Here is a 13,920-nt window from a genome sequence, read left to right as displayed (position 1 = left end):
TAAAAGTTCTGGAAGGATGTGTGGATTTGTGGGCTGAATTTTACAAGGCTTGCGAGGTGTTTCCAAACCTTTGGAGCTTAGCGTAGAAAAGGCGGGGTCGTGCGCTACCTACGGAGAAATGGGAGGGAGAAAGCGCCGCGTAATGCCTTCCGTTGACAGCGTGTAGCTTCAATCACCGATGTGGGAAGCGGAGGGCGCACTTGCCCTCCCCACCCGACCCCCAGGTGTTGCCCCTTGGGTTTCCTTCGCGCCGCGAGGCAACTGCTTCCGGGTCGCGGCGGACGTCGTTTCCGTAGCAGCATGGCGGCCACGGAGGAAGAGCGGCCGGCTGGGAGTGGAGAGGGAGAGCGGCTGGATTTTCTACGGGACCGGCACGTGCGGTTCTTCCAGCGCTGCCTCCAGGTCTTGCCGGAGCGCTACTCTTCGCTCGAGACCAGCAGGTAACTGGTGGCCACAGCCAGCGAGGCCGACACAGGGCCCGGCCCCCCGGAAAGGCGCTGCGGAGCCTGATGGCTAAGTGGGCGCCCCATGAGGGCTGCGCCACCGACCACCCGGCACTGCTTACCCTCCCGGGCCGGGCTGCAGTCACCCTCGCTCCCGCGAGCTACGGCGAGAGGGCTGGGGCGAGCTGTAAGTCGAGGGCTTTTGGAATCTACAGGTTTCGCCCTTTTCACTTCTCAACCATGTTTTCGTCTCAACTTTGAGCTTCCTTTTTACCCTGCTCCGAACCTGTGAGTCCCTTGGCCTCGCTTCCGAGTATAAACAGAAAAAGACAAAGGGTTTGTCATCGTATTTTACCTAAATAGCCTCTCCAGTGCTTCCCTTTCGTCCATAAAGTCGTTAATTCTTAATTGAATGCCTGTATGGTGTTCAGTGTATAGGAGCGGTAGGGAGCCTCTAAGGTGTGCGTAGATAAGAACTTTCCAGGAATCGTAAATCTAATGATAGGATTGGCGAAAGAGGTGCAGTGTTGCTGGAAGCAGCCTGTTAAAGTTTATTTGCAATGGCATTGTGAGTTGGGGTGGTCTGAGGACTGTGATCTGGCAGAGGCTAAGAAACTGTGAGTTAGTCATTAAGAGTAAACGTCTGGGGATGAGAATAACGAAAGGAGGCGGCGATCTTTGCTTTGCACTGTTGTGTTTTGAAGTGAGACTCCAAAGCTTCATGGGACTGGCTTGGAAGAGAGAGCCAATTGGTTTTGCTCTGATCTTTTCCGTATTTTCGTAACTGAGCCTGTGGTGTATTTTGAACACTTCAGTTTTGGAAGTTTTATAGATTACTTTCGCATACATGGTCAAGAAATATTTATTATGGTAGGTGCTGGAGGACAGCTGAACAAGACGTACAGGCAGTTTCAATAGGGCAGGTTCCTAACCCGGATTTCCTTAGAGAGACCTTCCCTAATCACCCTTTCCAAAGGAGACTACTTCCAGTCACCACCTGAAATTATATATTGATGATACCCTTCTTTCACACAGGATTGTAGACTTCATGAAGGCAGGATTTTTGTCTTTCTTGTTTACCTCTGTAATACCAGGGCTGCCCTGTCCAATTTGGTAGCCACATTTCGATATTTAAATTTGAATTAATTAAAATGAAATAAGATTAAAAATTCACTTCCTTTGTTTCCAGTAGATACCACTTTTCAAGTGCTCGGTCACCACATTGGCCTGTGGCTTTTGTTTCTATCTCAACATTTACGTCATCTCAAAAAGTCCTACTGGACAGCATTGCACTAGAACCTTGACTAATATCTGGCATAAGAGAAGGCAATAAGGACATATTTGTTGAATAACTATTCCGAGCTGAGCCCTGAAGGATGAACAGATTTTTGCTAAAGAAAGAGTGAAGCATCGTTTATATTCCTTTCTCCATCTATGTATATTGATTGACTAGCAGAGCCCATACCTCGATCTAATTTAACATTTCCAAGACTCAGTCATTGATTGTAATGATATGGGATGTTTAGAAATACATTGATAAATCACATATTTTATGAGGATTAATTTTATATTAATTTAAAACATTTGAATAAAGAAAAACATCCATCCTATTTTGACTGTTAAACAGTTGAACTTTGCTTGTAGCTATCACAGGTCTGTGGTTGCATTTTCAAAATGCTAGTGTGTTTGGTCTATAAAATTCAGCAAGGACAAAATCATACAGACTAACGCATGTTGGCAGTAAACTGTAATCCTGCTCACAGCATAAATTGTCTGATTAAACAACTAACTTAACAATAGATTTAATAACTTAGTATGATCTTAGGATTTACACCAGGCATTGTATATTAGATAATAGATATGTAATATCACAGTGCACTAGTTTAAGAGATATTAATTATATCCTTTTTATGCCTCATGTTTGTCACTTAAGTATGTTTTATCATTTTGGTTTTTTTAATGGCTCAATTCATAACCACATTTAAGATAATATGCACATACTGGGTTTTGTGGTAATTTTTTTTAAGTTTTTCAATTTTTCTCTTTCCTGATTCACATTCTTTACTTTCGTTAGTTCAGCATTAAGTCCTTTTGTGGTGTATGTGACTCATAATTGACTTTAAGATGCTTGTGGAGAAGCTCCAACTTTTTAAGCAAAGGTGAATGGGTCACGAAATTTTTACTAATAGAGTTTTAAGATAAAACAATGTATTAACTGAGTCATAATTCTTAGCTAGTATTATAGTTCAATTCCACAAGCATTTATTGAGGGGCTACCATGTATCTGGGTATGGGGATAGGTATAAAGCAATGATTCAGGTTTTCCTGTGTTCATTTCTTTTTACTGATAGATGTGAAACAGCTGACTCCTAGGAAGGCTAATATTGAACTAGACATTTAGACCCTTATTTTCTGACCCACCATTTTGACAAAATTATTCTATTTCCCTGTTTCTTTTAGCCCGATCAATAGAATAATTTTAATTTTTCTAATAGCAGTGGCTTTATGAAAATTGTAAGGTATACTGTTTGTTGATTCACTCGAGGTTTTTCTTTTATATTAACTTCTGAAAAGTGATGGTTACTAATTAACTCAAGTGAATATAGACCTTGGATTGTGAGCTTTGTCAGTTAACAGGTTTCTTTTCATGAGTGGCTTAGAGAGCTTTTTAGTTATGTGATATTGTTGTCATTTGTGTTTGGGCAGTGGGCATTAGAGTAGGCCTTTTTAAGTTGGGGAGCAAAATATTGACCATTTTCTTTTATGTTATTTTTACAGACCCAGCTCTTCTAGAGGAAGGGTTTAGATGATTTTCCCCCGCCCCAAGACATTCACAATCTTTCTATTCTGGTTTCCTCCGTATCCCCTTTGTATCCTGTGTTGTAACCATTGAGCTGCCTACCAGCCAGCAACTTCTCTGTCCTTTTGTTCTCTCCATTATCTGAAGTATATCACAGTCTGGCAGTGTGTCTCTCAAAGTGTGTTGGTGAGGGAGGCTTTTAATCAGTGATAACAGAGTACTTATAAAAATACACATACCTGAGCCCCTCCCCAGATCTACTGCATTCGACTTTCTGTATGGGCCTGGGAGTCCAGGTTCATAATAAGCATCCCAGGTAGTTCTGATGCACACTAAAGTTTGAGACGGTTTGCCTAATAGGAGAAACAAAAGTACAAACAGATTATTTAATACAACAGTGCTTCCCAGCTCTAATGTGCATATGAATCACCTGGGGATCTTGTTAAAATGCAGGTTCTCATTACGTAGGTCTGGGTACGGTCTGAGATGCTGCAGTTGTGACAGGCTCCCAGGTGAGGCTGATGCTGCTGATCCCCTGGCCCACGTTGATTTTGTTTGCACGGTGATTGTCATATTCACAGGGCATTCCGGAAGCACCTAGTAATCAACCTGAAGAGAGACTCTGAGGAAGAGTCTGAGGCTTCCTGGAAGAAGTAACCCTGGAGCTAAATATTAAAGAATGTGTTGAGTTTTTGTGTGGGTAAGTGGATTATAGGCAAAAGGACAATAAGTAAAGACAATAAAGATAGATAAGTGAGCATTGAGCAGGGAAACACCAGTCAGTTCTCTGACAGTGGTTCAAAATGTAAGGCAGGTGTGGTAGGAATTTAGTATGGAGAGGTAGACATAGGTTTTCTTTGCCATGTCAAGAACCTGGGAATTTGATATCATGTAAGTGACGGGCAGTTGCCAAGCAGTGGATCTTTCTGGTTAGATATGCATTTTAGAGTGATCATTGGATTTGAGATTGGTTGTTGTATCAAGTGGGACAAAACCAGAACCAGGGGCACCAATTAGGAAGCTGTTGCAATAGTCCAGGAGTCAAGTGCTGGGACAGCAAAATTAGGGACAGAAAGGAGGGGATGAAGAAAGAAGGAGGAGTCCCAGAATTCTAGGGTTGGAACTAGCAACTGGTCTAGAGAACAAGAGGCAAAAGGAGCAGATTTAGAAAGGAAGAGGATGTTATCTGTAGTAGCGCTTAGAAACATCATTTAGTTTACCTGCAAATTGATCTATTGGTGAAGCAACTTGATTGTGGGGGTGGGGGGGGTGGGGCGGTTGGGGGGATGTTACTTGTTCGTCCAAGTAAGATAAACTTTTTATATGTACTGTCCAGAGGAGGAGAAGGGGCAGGAAGACATGGCTTAGTTCAGTTTTTCAGAGTTCAATTCTAGGGAAAAGAAGAAAGGAAGAAAACAGACAGATGCTCTCCAAAGAAGTATTAAAGTAAAAATCACTTCACTGGCCTGATTTTAGGTGCATGCATTGGCAAGATTACCCCTCTAGATGCCTGAACCAAGGCAGGTTGCCTAGCAGTCTCTGCCCCAAGCAGCAGTCAACTGGGCACCACAAAACCCTACATTATTTCTCCCAGAGGCCCACATCCCAGAATTCCTTTTTATTCCATGTGACTTATTTAATTCTCTCCCTCTCAGTGTTTTAGGACTACTTGAGAACTCTAGTGTGGTCAGAAAAGGAATACTTTCTTATTATCCTTAGAGGAAGTCTGGATGTTTGCTCCAAACTGACTTCTTGGTTCTGTCTGCCAGCCACTGCTGGGTGCTTAACTTGATAAACAGGCTTTTCACTGTAGTGTTGTTAATCCTATAAACCTTAGTCTAAACTGCTATGAGTTGAAAATGCTGGACCTCGAGAAGCTTTTAATAGTTAAGTACGCAGGACTTCAAAATAGTTTACCATCGGATGACTGAATTCTGGTGTTTGCATCCATACCGTGGAGCAAGTAAAACAAAAAAACAGATCATTCAGGTATCTCTTATATACAGATAACAGTGTGACTTTAGAGGAGAGTTTCTAGACCTCAGCACTGTTGACATTTTGGGCCAGACACTTCTTTGTTGACTGGGGCTGTCTTGTGCATCATAGTACATTTAGCAGCATCCCTGGCTTTCACCAACTAGATGCCAAATACCACCCTTCCCTAGTGGTGAAAACCAAAATTGTCTTCAGAATGTCCGCTGGGGAATAGTATTGCCCTAGTGGAGAATCGCTGTGCTTCTAAAGCCTGGCTGCCCTTTAGAATCATCTGGGAAGCTCCCCATCCTCCACCCCGTCCCCACTTACCCAAACACCAGATCCCAGACCCTACCTTCCATCTAGAATTTATGATACCTTTGTCGTGGAGTAAGGCCTAGGCCTCTCCTGGTTTTGTTGGTGGTGTATTAAGTTGTTTGTTTTTAAGCTGATTCTAATTGCGCCACATTTGAGAAACACCCCTTGGACTCAGAATTCCTTGAGTAGTTTTCATTGGTTATCTAGCATTGAAATCTCAAGTTACTTGAATTCTTTGGACTTTCTTATCTTGAACTAGAAAATTAAAGAGATGGACTAGATAATTTCTGCTTTTAACTTAGGAAATAATACCTACTTATTTTTATAGCCCTTTGGATATGTTTTCTTACAACAGTTTTTAGTAACAGGAAGATGATTGTTTTATCAATACCTCATGTTGTTCCTCACTTTTATTTCTCTTCCTTTTGCTTTTCTCTGTAATAATGATTTAATAAACTCAAATATTAGATGCTTAATTTTACCAGACTGTCATCATTCACTTTATAGATTACAGCCAAACTGAACCCTATGATAGCTCTCCAGGAGGGCTAGATGTAGTATTGCAGGTCTTTTATTTGTTAGGTAATTCAATAAATCGAGTGCATATCATGCACAAGGCAGACCTTATCTCATGAAACATAATTAGCACCAAGAGCAGTGATTTTCACATGTGAGTACTGTTAGGTAGAAATGTTCCCCATGTCTAAAATATTTTGTTTTGGAGAAGAGCAGTTGGGGGGATGGTGGAAGTTGCCAACTAATGAAAAGGCCTGTATAGTGTTAAGTTAGTCCTGTCCCGTCAAATCAGGGAAATACCAATAATAATAGCTTCCACTTATTTAGTGCTTGCTTTTGAGCAGGTAAGCACAATAACTGTGTGAAGTTTAATGAGTTACAGATAAGGGAGCTGACTTAGAAAAGACTTAGAAAAGGTTTGGTAACCTAACCAGATTACATATGGCTAGAAATTGACCAACCTAGGATTTGAGGCTAGCTCATTTTATTGCAGATCTGGGCTCTGAACTACTGCTCCCCACATAAAGGTGTTCCACTGCCCTTAATTTATTCCTGATCTTATCCAGATAAATCACCACCCTAATTCAAGTGGATTTCAGTGAGTTGTTGGAATTAAATTGAGATAATATATGAGAAATTTCCTAGCCCAGTGCCTAATACATAGTAATACTCTCTCGATAATGTGAGTTTCCTAAAATGTATTGTTCTTTTTTTCTTAATTTTTTTTTTTTGCTGTTGTTGTACGCGGGCCTCTCACTGTTGTGGCCTCTCCCATTGCGGAGCACAGGCTCCGGACGCGCAGGCTCAGTGGCCATGGCTCACGGGCCCAGCCGCTCCGTGGCATGTGGGATCTTCCCGGACTGGGGCATGAACCTGTGTCCCCTGCATCGGCAGGCGGACTCTCAACCACTGCGCCACCAGGGAAGCCCTAAAATGTATTGTTCTTGAGTGTACCAGTATCTCAGTTTTAGTTTTTGCCTTTAAGCTTTGGTTGGAATTAAATTGCTCTCTGATTTCTCCTCCTGTTATCTAATGGATGCCAGCCTTTTCAACCAGGGATCAGAGAGAGAATTTTCAACCAGGGATCAACCTTTAAAAAAATGAGTGACTGTTTTCTCATTTCTCCTAAAGTTGGTAATACCGTTCTAGATGCAGAGAAGTTAATTATATACAATGGTTGCCTTAGGGCATTAAGGCTTAATTTTCTCTTGGAATCTCTGTTTAGAAGGTTATAGAATGCATCAAGTGGCTCTGCTAGAAGATTTTAGACCAGATAATTTGAAGTATTAGTTTATCAGTATTAGTCATAGGAATTATTAGAATATGGAAACGAGATAACCATGCTCAATCAAACAACATTGTAGAATGCATCTCAACAGGAAAGGAAATATATGAAACAAACTCTTTAAGTAAAAAGCTACCACTAAGGGGACTAGTTTTTATATGAAAGCACAAGGCGTAGATTTCTGATTTAGTGCACAATCTTGGAGGGGAAAGATATTGCTTTATAGTGTCCCATTTCATCAAAAATGTTCGTCTCGGGCTTCCCTGGTGGCGCAGTGGTTGAGAGTCCGCCTGCTGATACAGGGGACACGGGTTCGTGCCCCGGTCCAGGAAGATCCCACATGCCACGGAGCGGCTGGGCCCGTGAGCCATGGCTGCTGAGCCTGCGCGTCCGGAGCCTGTGTTCCGCAACGGGAGAGGCCACAATGGTGAGAGGCCCAAGTACAGCAAAAAGAAAAAAAAAAAAAATGAAGAAAAATGTTCGTCTCTAGGAAAATGGAAACTGAAATGCATTTGCATTTTTAAAAGTGTTCCTTATTCCCCAAAATTCATTATAAATTTTTTCCAAGGGGTCACATTATTCATAAACAAATTTGAATAATGATAGATTTATTCTAACATCCTTAAGAATTAAGCACCAGCTACAAGCATAATTGCTCTTGGCAAATCAGTGAAAATTGAGATTTTTATATATTTTCTACCTTTTTGGCCTTATATATACTGATTAAGTGCAGGGAATTCTCTTTTTCAAATCTACTTTTAGCCTTCAGGTTGCTCATAAACTGGTTTCAGTGAATTCATGTATACTTCAGATGAGTAGGGTTGATTTCTTAACCCTTAAATGTTCCTTTATTAAAAATTAAAACAAAGGTTTGATACTATTAACTTATAAGAATAAATTGGTTTTTTCGGCTTTTGCAAGTTGGGAATATTGTTTAAATTATCGTAAAGTTGGAATGAGTTTATTATTTTTCTGAACCAGAAAGACTTCATTGGTTTGATACTTAAGATGGAATTTTATATTTTTCTCTTTTAGATTGACTATTGCATTTTTTGCGCTCTCCGGGCTGGATATGTTGGACTCCTTAGATGTGGTGAACAAGGATGATATAATCGAGTGGATTTACTCCCTGCAGGTCCTTCCCACAGAAGACAGTGAGTGAGTTTTTAGCATTTTGTTTTTAGTGTGACTAGTTGTACCTGGCATAACATGTGTTGCACTCGGAAATCTTAGTATTTGTTCCTAAACTATTAACATATTTTATTCATCTGTGTTTTCCTTGTAACACTCCCTTTCTGTTCAAACACAGTGCTGACCAAGTCTAGTCAGTCATTAATCTCTGGAGAGAACAATTTAGCGATGTCTAAGGTTGGATGGAGATTCACAGTTGTACACCATGCTGTGTTGCATATTTCCATGCTCACTACTGCTTGTTGAGCAGTATTGTAGTCCATATTTATGTTTGATTAGTTTTGTAGCATTCACTCTATTTTTCATTCCCAACCATTCTTTTTGTCTCTTCAGTGAAAAACTCATTGCTGTCAAAAAGTTTCATTCCAATCTCTTGGCCATTTTCCCTCTAAAGTTCCATTAGTATTTCTTTAATGGTTTCTTAGAGCTCTTATTTATACTTCAATCATTTTTATGCTTCTTAAAACTTTATACATTTTGATCAATTAAATAAATTCTCAAAATTCATAAATTATTGATCAGCTAAATACACACGTTTTATAAACTCTGTTGTTCACTCCATTAAGTGTAAAATACCTAATATCTATTTAACTTATAAATGTTAGAAATTCTAACATTGAATTGAATTAGAGCAAGCAGATAAACTCACAGAAAATCATGCAATTTTTGTCTATGGTCACTACTTACCTTTCTTTTAAGAGTCAGCATTTATAAATTAACTGTGTGGTTCATTGGTTGGAGTAATCATGTATAAATCTCACCCAGGTGAACTTTGGGGAAATAATAAGCTAAAGCTTTATTTAGAAATAAAGTGCTTTGATCTGTTAGCAGATGCTGTTGGACATGGTTTGTGGCTTTCTACTTTATTGTTCTTGAAGTTTGTAGTATTTTTTTTTTTTTTTTTTTGCGGTATGCAGGCCTCTCACTGCTGCGGCCTCTCCCGTTGCGGAGCACAGGCTCCGGATGCGCAGGCTCAGCGGCCATGGCTCATGGGCCCAGCCACTCTGCGGCATGTGGGATCTTCCTGGACCGGGGCATGAACCTGTGTCCCCTGCATCGGCAGGCAGACTCTCAACCACTGCACCACCGGGGAAGCCCTGTAGTATTTTTTAATACATAATTTAAAAAATCTGTGCCTGTTGATGAATTCTTGTTAAAAAATGATTAAGCATTTTTAGATCTATCAGAATTTTATTACATAAATATCTAATCATTTTTCACCAACTACATGAAGCAGCATATATGATATATTTCTGAGTAGTTATAGATTCTAACATGTTGGTGAGTAGGATTTATTGAATGTTTTGCTAAGAGTACTCTGCTAAACCTGTGGAGAGGGGCTGTGATAAATTATAAGATATGGTTCTCATTCCCTGAGAGCTTGTGGCTGCGGTGAGGTCACAGTTCTAGTCACCTACAAAATGGGAATAATTTGTGTTTTCCTTTTTTAATCAGGATTTTTTTTTCACTAGTTTAAGTGAAAGTCTGGAACTTTTTAAAAACTTAGATATTAGACAGATGTAAGGTAGTTTTGTTATAGATTATGTATAATTTTTATTTACTAAAAATACATGTCCTAATCAAATTATACTTTGTATTTTCTTAAGTATATTTCACTGATACAGATATGAAATTATACACTGTGTTACATAGGAAAACTATTGTATAAGTTTTTGTTAAAATATATATTATTTTTAAAATTATTTATGATATTCATTTCCTTGGAATAAAATAGCTATTGTCTCTCTAGAAATGTAGGGACCATAGCATTTTAGTGAGAGACTCACGCTATAGGTTACAGTTACCAGAACACTAGTCACTTATTCACTATGCTTCCTACTTTCTGTCTTTTCTTATATTTTTATCTACCTTTAAGGACTGTTTGCCAGCTCCAGCTAATTAATATCCATATTCTTTTTGAAGCCTTCTTACTTTTCTCATTATTTGATCTTTTGTTGTGAGAGCTTTGCTGTTATCTGGACTTTCATATTATCCCTAATAATTGTGTTTGCTACATACTCACTAGAACGGCCAAAATGGAAAATATCAAATGTTGATGAGAATGTTGCACAACTGTAACTACTATTTTACAACTACTATTTAGCAATATTTACTAAAACTGAACATATGTACATTCTATGAACCAGCAGTTCTACTCCCTAGTAGGTATCCAACAGAAATGAAAAAATGTATTCACCAAAAGATATGTACTAGAATGTTGATAGCAGTATTTTTCACAGGAGTCCAGAGTAGGAATATACAAACTACCCATCATTGGTATAATAGATAAATGATATACTATAATTCACACAATGGAATAGTATACAGTAATGGGAAAGAACAATTTAGACCTACATGCAGAAATTTGGATGAATGTCACAAACATGTTTTGAGATAAAGAAGTATATATAGTGTATTATTCTATTAATACAAAGTGAAAATGTAGGTAAAACGAATCTGAGCTTTTGGGGAGTGACAAGAAGGAAGTAGGATGGGGCTTCTAGGTTGCTGGTTATGCACTTTTTCTTGAGCTGAGTGCTAGTTATACAGGTGAGTTTACTTTGCAGAAGTTCATTACTTGATGAAAGTTAACTTTGATGAAAGTTAAAAATTTTTTTGAATTAGGGTGTACTCACCATCTCGTAAGATCCATCAGAATTCTCTTTCCCATTGTACTTTCAACTACATGGACTTCATTGGATTGAAGCCCATTGCTAATTTTTTAATTTTTTTAGTCATTGTTGCTTAACTGTTGCTTAAAATATTTTTGCTTACATCTGAATTGTAAACTTCTGGAGGGCAGTGAATGCGTCAGTCTTACATTTCTTTTCCCTTTTGGTGCCTAGAGCATTTTTGTGTTATCAGCAGTTGTTGGACTGCTAAATTACCTACACCTTTTCCTACTTTTCTTCTTTTCTCTATTTTCACGTTTAGCCTAGAGCGTCCTCTGGCTCCTCAAATATTTTCTCATTCATAAGACATTTGCAGGCTGCATAGAACATGCTTTCTGTAACTCTTAGCTCTGTATTTGTCCTACTTTGTGATATCACATAAAATCGTAGGGAATTTAAAAATCTTAAAAGTGTTAAACAAAACCCAGAGACCATAAAGGAAAAATTTGGTAGATTTGACTAAATAAATATTTTTAAATGTTATGTAGGGAAAGAATAAGTTGGATAACTGACGGACTTGGAGGAAATTGTGCCAATATATATACCAGACAAAATATTAATATCCAAACTATAAGGAATTGTTAACAATAAAAAAAATGACACATTGCCATTTAGAAAATGACAAAATTTATGAATAGGTAGTTTGCAAAAGAAGTACAGATAGTCATTAAATACATGAAAAGAGGATTAATGGATACTAGAAATAAGGGAGATGCAATAGAAACAAGGATGTTAACATTATTTTTTATCTAACAAATCAATTTAGCAAAAAGTTTTTAAAAGTTTGTAGGAATGTGGGGAAAAGAGCACTTTAATATTCTTTTGGTGGAAGTAAAAATTATTGCAGCCTTTGGAAGAGCATTTTAGCAGTGTAACTTTTTATCCTCACATATTCTCTTGTGTGTTGTAATTAGTTAAATAATGGCCCCCAAATATATGCCCATCCAGAACCTCAGGATATGACCATATTTGGAATAAGGGTCTTTGCAGGTATAATTAAGGTAAGGATCTCAAGATCAGTGACTGGTGTCCTTCCAAGAGAAAGGAGATGGAGATTTGAGACACAGAGGGGAAGGCCATATGAAGACAGATGCAGAGATTAGAGTGATGGGTCCACATGGTAAGGAACATCAGGACTCCCCACAGCCACCAGAAACTAAGAGGGGGCATAAAATGGATTTTCCCTTAGAGCCTCCAGAAGGAACCAACCCTGCTAACAACTTGATTTTGGACTTCTGGGCTCCAGAACTATGAGAGAACAAATTTCTGTTGTTTAAAACCACCAGATTTATGGTAAGTTGTTACTAACCTCAGGAAACTAATACATGTGCACAAAAATCTGTATAGAAGAATGTTTTGGCATTGTTTGTTACAGTAAGAAATTAGAAACAAATATCCACCAAAAGTGAAACAGTTAAATAAACTATGGTTCAGTAAAGAGTACAGCCCAGTAGTAAAGTGAGTGAGGTAGATCTATATATGTACCGACATGAAACTGTTCATCAAATATAGTTAAATGATAAATGCCAACATGTACAGGGGTGTTTTGTTTTACTGATCTATTAACATCAATGTATAGGAAAAACTCTGAAAGCGTGCATAGACAGTCTTTGTGGAGGGGGAAGTAGATGAAAACAGAGGTAGGGGATGGCAGGATAAGGTACTTTAGTTTTATTCTATGTATCTGCATTATTTGAATGCTTAGAATAAATATGTTTCTGTATTAAAATTCAACTTTAAAAACTTTAGCTTAACCGCTCTTCAAAACACAACAAAAATAAACAAAAACTAAACCCATTTATATGATTATACACAAATATCCATATTTTGCTACTGGCAGAAGCAATGCTGTACATTATTTAATATTTTGTAATTTTCAAAGACATCATCAAATTTGTTCTTCCCCTAATCTGCCTTCCCCAGAAGTGGAGAAGAAAATGAGAGGCAGAGTGATTAAGAGACCTGCCCGAGGCCATATACAGATGGAAAGTAATAGAGTCAGACTGAAATCCCTGGCTTCTGACTCCAGGCCCCAGTGCTGCTTTACTGGTGAAGTATATAGGGCCCTAGTGGAGACTATCATGAATGGAACTTAAGTACATTGTGAATATTTAATCACAATTAACCCTGGCCTTCCACTTAATTCCAGGGTTGTAAAGACCCTGTGGTATCCTAGTAATAAGTGTGTGGTCAGACCATTGGAGAGTTGGGGCCCTTCTCATCAATATCAGGAAGTATTTAGGAAACACAAGGGATCAGGCTGGGAATTTTGTGTTACCCTCTCTGATCAGGGACACAACCAGAGAATTTTGGAACTAGAACCAAACAAGGAATATTATAGTCCATCATTTTACAAATGAGGATATTAAGATCCAGAGAGAGTAATGATTTGTCCACAGTCATACAGCTAGTTAATGCTAGGGGCAAAATTAGAATACAGTTTTCCGTTTCTAATTTTCAGTTTTTCTAATACTAGTCCCATGCAATAGATGCTCTGTTTATCATGTATGTTTTTCTGTAAGATACGGATTTTTTCATGAGAACTCTGAGGCTGTCTTATGGTGATAAAGGAAAATAAATCTGGTATCTCTTCCATAACAGAGCTCATAAAACATTAGAATTAAGTGTTTGGAATTGTAGATAAGGTGGTTTAATATTAAAAGGTAAAATGTTGAATGATTTCAGTTTTTTAGTAGATTTTTCAGTCAGCTTGTGCCTTTT

At 38.5% G+C, this 13,920-nt stretch overlaps 1 protein-coding gene across 3 annotated transcripts in view; it reads left to right on the top strand.

Moving 5' to 3' along the window:
• The first annotated feature begins 278 nt into the window (after window positions 1-278).
• PGGT1B (protein geranylgeranyltransferase type I subunit beta) overlaps window positions 279-13,920 on the top strand; it is a 56,812-nt gene continuing 43,170 nt past the window's right edge. The window contains exons 1-2 of one of the 3 annotated variants that reach the window (XR_012330812.1): window positions 279-440; window positions 8,372-8,490. Coding sequence is in view for 2 of the 3 variants with exons in the window: in XM_019940848.3 (XP_019796407.1) it covers window positions 301-440; window positions 8,372-8,490 (259 nt within the window). In the remaining variant the exon portion in view is untranslated. Of the gene's footprint in view, window positions 441-478; window positions 631-8,371; window positions 8,491-13,920 lie in introns of those variants that run through there. The other 2 variants (XM_019940848.3, XM_019940849.3) reach the window with 2 other exon arrangements.

The sequence above is a fragment of the Tursiops truncatus genome, chromosome 3, assembly GCF_011762595.2.
Source record: "Tursiops truncatus isolate mTurTru1 chromosome 3, mTurTru1.mat.Y, whole genome shotgun sequence".
In the NCBI taxonomy this organism is placed as follows: domain Eukaryota; kingdom Metazoa; phylum Chordata; class Mammalia; order Artiodactyla; family Delphinidae; genus Tursiops; species Tursiops truncatus.
The sequence above is the reverse complement of the archived record's forward strand: the minus strand, read 5'-3'. Positions and strand labels throughout refer to the sequence as shown.